Source organism: Xenopus laevis, chromosome 2L, assembly GCF_017654675.1.
Source record: "Xenopus laevis strain J_2021 chromosome 2L, Xenopus_laevis_v10.1, whole genome shotgun sequence".
Lineage (NCBI taxonomy): Eukaryota > Metazoa > Chordata > Amphibia > Anura > Pipidae > Xenopus > Xenopus laevis.
Genome location: NC_054373.1, coordinates 42,109,016 through 42,117,888, shown reverse-complemented (window position 1 = coordinate 42,117,888; position 8,873 = coordinate 42,109,016). Strand labels below are relative to the sequence as shown.

The 8,873-nt window shown below is 44.3% G+C and overlaps 1 protein-coding gene across 1 annotated transcript; it reads right to left on the bottom strand.

Moving 5' to 3' along the window:
- Positions 1 to 1,740: 1,740 nt before the first annotated feature.
- fzd9.L (frizzled class receptor 9 L homeolog) lies at positions 1,741 to 8,584 on the bottom strand. The gene has a single exon (XM_018246192.2). It carries the CDS (start codon positions 7,198 to 7,200, stop codon positions 5,437 to 5,439), a length of 1,764 nt encoding a protein of 587 aa, XP_018101681.1. The 5' UTR covers positions 7,201 to 8,584; the 3' UTR covers positions 1,741 to 5,436.
- Between the last annotated feature and the right edge of the window lie 289 nt (positions 8,585 to 8,873).

Here is an 8,873-nt window from a genome sequence, read left to right as displayed (position 1 = left end):
AAATGTATGTTTAATTTGAGGCTACTCGCAATATGAGATCAATGGTTTTCAAATCTATGTAGAAACCATTGAGCAAACTGGAATCTCCTCTGTGTAGATCAGCTAAAAGCATGGACTCATGTCTGGGGAGCAGTAACCTGACACATATCACAAGTCCCTTAGGGTGGCCATACACGGGCCGATAAAAGCTGCCGACAGACCGAGTCGGCAGCTTATTGGCCCGTGTATGGGGGCCCCCGACGGGATTCCCCGATCGAGATCTGGCCGAAAGTCAGCCAGATCTCGATCGGATGGGACTAAAAATCCAGTCGGATCGCGGCCGCATCTGTTCGTTAATGCGGTTCCGCGATCCGACCACCCGTTCGCGTTCGATGGGATCCGATCGTTGGGCACTAGGGCCACCTCAAGGTGGGCATATCGGAGGGAGATCCGCTCGTTTGGCGACATCGCCAAATGAGCGGATCTCTCCATGTATGGCCACCTTTACACATTTGAAAAAGAAAACCTGTTTGATCCAACACAGTGCCTTATTGGGAACCCACTGGTGTCATGAACTGGTAGAAAGGGATACAAACTGGTTAGGCCACACAGTAGGCATTCATTCATTTAAATGCAAGTTTCTTCTGTAGAGACATACCAGTGACCGTAAATGTTTTCATGTGAGCTAAAGGACTCTTTCTTGCTAAGGTGCCATTGGTTTTCTACACGTCCCAAGCCAAACATTATGTGAAATGTGAATTTTACATGAAATGTGCATGTTCCTACCCACAGCACTAGGGGCATATTTATAAAGGTGTGTTGAATATTTTACAGGTGTGAAAAACACATTGGAGTCAATGGGGCAAAGAAATGCTGCTATGTAAAAAGCCTTGAAAAACCGTTGGTGTTCAGCAACATCTTTACATTAGGGATGTACCAAATTCAGGATTCGTTATTCAGCCAGGTTTCGGACTTTTCAGCAGGATTCACAATCGGTCAAATCCTTGTGCCTGGCCGAACCGAATCCTTAAAATCATGTGACTTTTCTTCACAAACCAAGGAAGTAAAAAAAAGTTTCCTTTTTTCCCCTCCCCCTGACTGACTTGCATTTATAAAAATTAAATTATGCAAATTAGGGTCTGGATTTGGTTTGGTATTTGGCCGAATCTTTCACGAAGGATTCAGGGGTTGTGCATCCCTACTTTAAATGCCTCTTTTCAAACCTCTTTTCACCAGGGAATTTTAAACGGAGCTACACATACAAAATCTATTACACGGGTTTATACCTAGTCACCTTTATAAATAATAACCCCTGGTGTATAACAGGAGAGTTGTTATTTTGTAGTGTATTTTCCGTAAATAACACATAGATACTGTGGCTCCTTCCCACCCTTAACCCTACTCAGTGCATCCTACAGGTATTTCCTACTGGGACGATGGGAAAACGTATCAATTCGATATGGCAAATGAAGGAAAAAGTAATTCCAGATGACTATATAACACTGATTTCTCTAGGGATGCACCGAATCCAGGATTCGGTTCGGGATCCGGCCTTTTTCGGCAGGATTCGGAATCGGCCAAGTACTTCTTCCCGGCCGAACCGAATCCTAATTTGCATTTGCAAATAAGTGGCAGGGAGGGAAATCACGTGACTTTTTGTCAGAAAACAAGGAAGTAAAGATTTTTTTCCCCTTCCCACCCATAATTTGCATATGAAAATTAGAATTCTTTTGGTATTTGGCCGAATCTTTCCTAAAGGGTTCGGGGGTTCGGCTGAATGCAAAATAGTGGATTCGGTGCATCCTTCGTTTTCTCACTAATAAAAAAAAACCTTATGGTGTTTACTTCAATTCAGTCTCCAGTAAATATGCCCCCATGGCTCAGAGCATCCCAAAATGCAGCTTATATATATATATATATATATATATATATATATATATATATATATATATATATATATATATATATATATATATATATATATAAAAATATATATATATAACTAAATGGCAAACAATGTTCTTCTTGTGTATTATTATTGTGGTTCTTTTAGGGGATCAGCATTGGGTGAGGAAAAAAAGCATTATGTTATACATACAGGAGATACTGTGCCTCTTAATCAGCTCTAATTTCTAGTAGTACAAATGAGAATAATTGCTGCAAATCTCCATTAAAATGCTTGTTATTAATCAAAGGAATAAGGAGGGCTGCTGACAGTGTAAATGTTGTTCCCTGTGGCTTAGTGACTAATGTATGTTTCTCACAATACTGCCTCTTTCTACTTTAATTAGAGGCTTCATATGAAAACACACATTATACAAGGCAGTGCCGATCCCCAGGCACAGACAGAGCTTTCCCTTTAAAGGCAAGCTTATATTTATATACGAGGCAACATGTCCCTTTACAGAGGGAGCATTGGGCAATACATTAATGTAGAGCTGTGCAAGTCTGAGCACAAGGAGCCTATTCTCTATATAGGAGCCGAAAATAAAGATGATGTTTAAACATCTGGACTTACTTTTATGGTCTTATTACTGATTAATGTGTGGCCGTCTCACACTAAATAGCACCATACACTGCGGCTCTCTGCTTCTGTTCTGAGCTGCTAATGGCCAGCAAGAGCTATGCTAGGGTTTTTTTTTAGCAGATTGTATATTAACAGGAGTGAGGTGCTGACTTCCTATAGTCCTGGGGTCAGGATCTTTCTTTCTGACCCACACCTGTAAAATATAAGTTTGTGAGACTTAAATAAGTAAATAAAACTTTCATACGGTTTTAAGTCGTTGACTTGCTAACATTAGCCACACCACAAGCTGGTGAATATTGAGGCATGTGTATTTAAATTAAGGATGCACTGAATCCAGGATTCAGTTCGGTATTTGGCCAAGATTCTGCCTTTTTTCGGCAGGACTCTGGCAAATCCACGTGCCTGGCGAACTGAATCCGAATCATTAAAATAAGGGGCGTAACTACAGAGGAGCAGACCTTGGAGCCCAGGAGACAGAGGAGTCCCATGAGGCCATAATTCATATACAACTGCAGTAAATATTGGTAAAAATGGCAACCTCTAGACATTTTGGGGGCCTGAAAAATTATTGTCTGTGGAACCCAGTAATATTTAGTTACACTGCTGCTTTAAATCATGTGACTTTTCATCAAGCAAACAAGGAAGTAAAAAAAAATCTTTTACCCTACCGTAACCCTCATTTACATATGTTTGGATATATATAAAACATCATATTGCACAGCACTCACAAGTCTTTAGTGAGGATCGAAAAAATACATTTATCGAACCGACGTGGTTTAATATGATGTTTTATAATCTCCTGCACCCAGGCATGTAATCTTATTAAATGGAGTGCCCACTTTTGGCTGATAATTTAAAGCAATGTAAAAGAATACATATGTATAAGGCTGTGTAAGTATTCTATTGGAATTAAATCTCTTACACAGCTTTATAAATAGGCATTCTAATGAAATATACAAGTCGGAGTAGGAGATTGTGTTCGGTGAGAATATATTTTCCCAATAAATGAACATATTTGGAAAATGATGTCAGAAATCTCTAATGCAATTTTTTGGAGTCACAGCACTTAGCAAGAATTAGGCCTGTTCTATGCCGTCATCAATGGCGTTTTGTACATTCCTGGTTTCAGTGTTTATCCATTCCCACCACAATTTACAGGGCCACTGGCAAATACACTTAATTATTTCACTATGGGCTCAGACACTTTCTAACTACAGACACACTTCTTCCTTTCTTCCTGCTCTGCTAGTGACGCACAGTTAAGGGCTATTGTTTGTGTCTAGCTGCAAACATACAAGTGGCTCTTATTTTAAAGAAGACAGAAGGGCCACTATGGAACATTCTCTGATGGGGATTTAATGACCTTTAAGCTGCAGCGGAACTACAATTACTGGATTGGTGATGGCTGTTGGGGGCAGATGGAGGGCCTGAATATTGTCAAAATAAAAATACTGCTATGGTCCATTAAAGCAGCTCTGAGCAGTTGAGAGTATACAGCTTAAGCCCTTCCTCTATAGATACATACTGTATATAATATAGGAGCTGCCGGCTGCACTGAGCATCTTTATGTGTCACCATCTAAATGGCTGAGGTGTTCGGTTTATCCAACATTCTTAAAAGATATGACACATCGATACAGGCGACAGTTGGCAGTGATTACCTTCAGTTGTTTTAAGACACGGTTCCAATCATACTCAGAAGTACACTGGGGGATTTGGCATAATGGGGACTGTAATTCGGGTGCACTGTATTATCCTCATGCCTGTTGAAATCTCACAGAGCACTAGCATGGCATGGTTTTCCCAGGTGAAAGAAGGAAATCAAACCCTGAACATTCTTTAATTTAAGGTGGCCTGAAGCTCCACTTGGGCATTAGACAAGTTAGTGATGATATCTGATGCCAGATAAACATATACAATAGGTCTCTATGAATCTGAACAGGTCTATGCCCACTTCTGCCCATGGGTCACTGTACCCTATCCCGCCAGACTATGTCAATCTGAACTCTGCTCACTGAAGAACCCTCCGAGTGCATTTGTGATAAGGACCAGGATTAAATCTGATCCAGTTCTAGTGAGGTGTAATTTAATATGGTGCCCAAGTGGGACAAGACCTACACTTATACAGGAGATCCAAATCCTGTTAATACCTTTTTGATGACCAAAATATACAACGAATAAAACTTTTAGAGTGCACAGCTGTGAGGTTAATAGATTATTTTTAGACCCTGCTATGTCCACGGGACACAATGCTAGTATAACCTTTCTTTTTAGTAGGTTTAAAGATATATCCCAGTAACAGTAAGTAAGCAGATATGATAGTGATTATACATTTCACATTACTTGCCTGTCAGCAGCAAGGACAGTCCTGTTTATAGAAGCGAGCACAACACGTTATGACCCCCCTCTATCCAGAGAGCTGCAGAGCTAAACACAGTTATTTTGTAAGGTCCAAGGAGACTGGAAAAGTGATTTTGGTGCCAAGCTCTGTAATTGATGCTGCTATGGATGTAACATGCATTTTTGAATAGGAGCAACACCCCCGAAACAGCTGCACAAAGGCTAAATGTGCACATGAAAGCACCCTAGAGCAATAGTTTAGTTTAGACACTTCAAATTACTTTTCTTGAACCTTTTACAACAGATCTCAGTTTGTGAGACTTAAAGAAGCATCTTTCCCTTGAACACTGTTTAGGATCTCAACGTACAGGTCATGCTTCTGCTTACGCAGCTCCTGCTAGGTGATGCACTCAGTAAATCCATGGTTTCATTGAGTTGCAGCACAGTACCCCAGTATCTATCCCTTCCCTGCTAATGAATCATCCCATTGGCAAAACAAGCACAGTCCACTCTGTGTCAATGAGCAAAATTTTTCCACATCCTGCAATGACAAATGCATTTCCCAGTTGCAATAGATCATGTTCCTGTGCATCACACATGTGTTGGACTGTCCATGAAGGGGTCAGTCTTTGCGACCTGGATGGTTAGAGGTGGAGGCTTGTAAGGGCAGCTCCCCAAACTACAGGGGACACCTAACCCTACCTGGGGTTTCCCTCGAGTCCTAGCTCCCACTTCCACAAGGCGGCGCTGGCACAGAATTCCTTGCCAGGCCTGCAGTGTCTTGGAGCTCCATACCCATACCCCACTGGTGATACCCACAGCAAGTGACATAAATATCTTCAGCATAAACACTGCTACACTGGGTATGGAGTGGGGCAAGTTACAGTCTGGCCTGGCACTACCGGGCACTGTCCTACACGACTCTTCCCGTGCCCTCGAATCCCAGTGAGACAAATTCAGACGCTCATAAAAACAGCAGACGATGATGCATGTAGCTGGAACCGTGTACAGAATGGAGAATACTCCAATTTTAACCATTAGCTTTTCCAGCTTTTCTGTGTTGGTACCTCCTGTTTTCATCACTCTCCGAATGTGGAAAAGGGCAACAAATCCAGTCAGGAGAAATGAGGTGCCAGTCACCAAATAGCAAGAGAGGGGCACCAGCACAAAGCCAGTCAGGGCACTTGGATCTGACCCGCCAACATAGCAGAGACCTGTCAGTTCATCGCCACCCACTTTACGCATAGTTAGGATGATAATGGTTTTAATAGCAGGTATCCCCCAGGCGGCTAGGTGGAAATAACTACCATGGGACTCGATGGCTTCATGGCCCCACTTCTTGCTAGCAGCCAGAAACCATGTGAGAGTAAGCACTACCCACCAGAGTGAGCTGGCCATACCAAAGTAATACAGTATGAGAAAGACAAGTGTGCAACCACTGCTCTCCAGACCCTCTCGGATAAGGTACGGGGCACCTCCTTCCCGATCACAAGCTATGCTAGGCGCCCCAGCAGCAGCACGAATAAGGAATGCAGTCGAGTAAACATTATAGCACATGCTAAGAAATATTATGGGCTTCTCTGGATACTGGAAACGCTGGGGATGTAGGAGGAAAGTAAAAACGGTAAAAGCAGTGGAAATGAAGCATAGACCTGACCAGGCCGCCATCCATACCAGGGCAAAGTCCTTGTCCCCTGAGGACCAATATACATCCACCCCGGGGGTGCATCTTGGAGCACATACACCACTTCTCTCCACATACATGAACTTGTCAGGGTTTGCACAGCGGCTTGAAATACCTATCCCAGCCCCTGATGGACGCGGAGGTCGCGGAGCCACAGGCAACATGCCATGGCCATTGGTTGGATTGTCCCCATTTGTGGCGTTCTCAGGAGCTTCCATGCACAGTGCATGAGGGTCATTTTTGCTTGGAAGACGGTTACAGTCCAGGGTTTCCGGCCATACATACTGGAAGCTTTCCATGATGGGGGCACACTTTTGCCGCGCTGCCTCACACATGGGCTTGCAGGCTGGGATTGAGGTGGACACCTGCTCAGTACACATAGGAGCATAAAGAGAGCAAAGGAAAAATCTGAGGTGCATATGACAGCCATACTCTACCAGAGGGGCAAACTCCTGAAGCTTTGCTGCGGCTTCTTCTTGAGACTCGTGACCCACATAGTTGGGCATTCTGGTCATGTTGTAGCCGATACCCTGGCACATGGGAATCCGTATAGGCTCACACTTGACTTCTCTCCCTCTCTCCACGTCGTACAGCCCCATCTCCAGCGTCGAAGCTACGGCCAGCAGCCGCCACACAAAAGCACAAGTGAAGAGCGAAGGGAGAGGGAACATGGTGAGGGACGGTGGAAGCTGGTCACAGGCGTGCGGGAGACAACTGTAAGCGAGCACAGGAGGGGGGCGAGTGGATATGGACACACAACTTTATATCCAGCTGTCTGCTCGGAGCAGGGCACAATGCATTCCAGGAGAGCGCCTGTGGGATCAGCTTTCCTCACAACAGGGTCACAGAGGATACAAATTTCACTTATTCCCTTATGGAAGTCTTTCCATTTCCACTGGGCTGGAGTGTGTGTGAGGAAAGGCAAGTGGCTGCACCATTCACGCCAATAATAAGAATAATAACAATAGAGCTGTTTCTTTTTGGGGGAGGCCAAACCCCCCTAAGTCTTCATTGGTATCTTCCTGTGATCCCTTAAGCGCTGTTACCACACACACACGGACTCATATGAGAGAGGCAGCCTATTCTCTCATGGCAGCTCCAGCTTGTCCTCTGCCCGTCCGTCTCCCTGGCCGTCACCCAGCTGCTTCTCCAATGTCTATTCGCGCCGCGGCTCTCCTATGTGTGTGAGATGATGTTCAGCACAAGTGCAGCAGCGCTCCCCCTTTCTCCGGCTGCCAGACAATGCGAGGCTGCGAAGCGTCTGCGAGACTGACAGACACAGCAACAGCGAGAACACAAAGGGCACAGTGGGTTAAGCAAGGCGAATCCCCGCCCTGGCCGACTGGAGGGGGTGTGCGTCCTACTCGCCGCTTGCAACCCCGGCCACTGCTGACACAACGCGCGCTACCGACTTCTTAGCGAAGGGATCGCCAGGCGGGGCGGGGCCACAGCAGTAACCACGCTCACATCTGTCAAAGGGGCGCGGCTTGCTTAAAGAAACAGTGACCCCCATTCAAACAGAGTGAAAGGCAATTTGCAAAAGAATAATATTTTCCAAATCCTGTCACCCTCCTCCCGTTGGCAGCCATAACAAAGCCAGGCTTTCTGCTGCTTCAGCGAGCAAGATATATATATATATATACCCCTCACCCGTACTACACAAACCCCTCTCTCTATATACAATCTCCATATTTGCGAGAAGGGAGGGAGGAGGCGGGGGAAATTACACAAACCTTGTTGATTTGAAATAGCAGAGGGGAAAAAATCTTGGGTTACGTTTATAAACCGCATGGAATAAGAAGCTCAGTGTTCTGCCTCTCGCAACAAGCCATGTTCTGTCTTCCTTTCACTCAGCTCCTGTATTTGTGTCCATTTGGGAACAGCAAGAGGTGGAGGAGGAGGGGAGAACATACAAAGACATTATAGAATCCCTCACACACAACTCTGTGGAGGCACTCGCAATACACAAAACACTGATGCCTCTACCTCTACACCCCTACATTATACTTCTACACTACATTTCTATACCTCTACACTATACCCCTACACTACACTTCTATACTGTACCCCTACACTACACTTCTATACCTCTACACTATACCCCTATACTATACCTCTACATATCTACACTATACCCCTACACTACACTTCTATACCTCTACACTATACCCCTATACTATAACTCTACATATCTACACTATACCCCTACACTACACTTCTATACCTCTACACTATACCCCTATACTATAACTCTACATATCTATACTATACCCCTACACTACACTTCTATACCTCTACACTATACCCCTATACTATAACTCTACATATCTACACTATACCCCTA

What these genes read in the sequence shown, in the direction of transcription:
- fzd9.L (XM_018246192.2), bottom strand. Translation starts at nt 7,200, where the DNA reads ATGTTCCCTCTCCCTTCGCTCTTCACTTGTGCTTTTGTGTGGCGGCTG.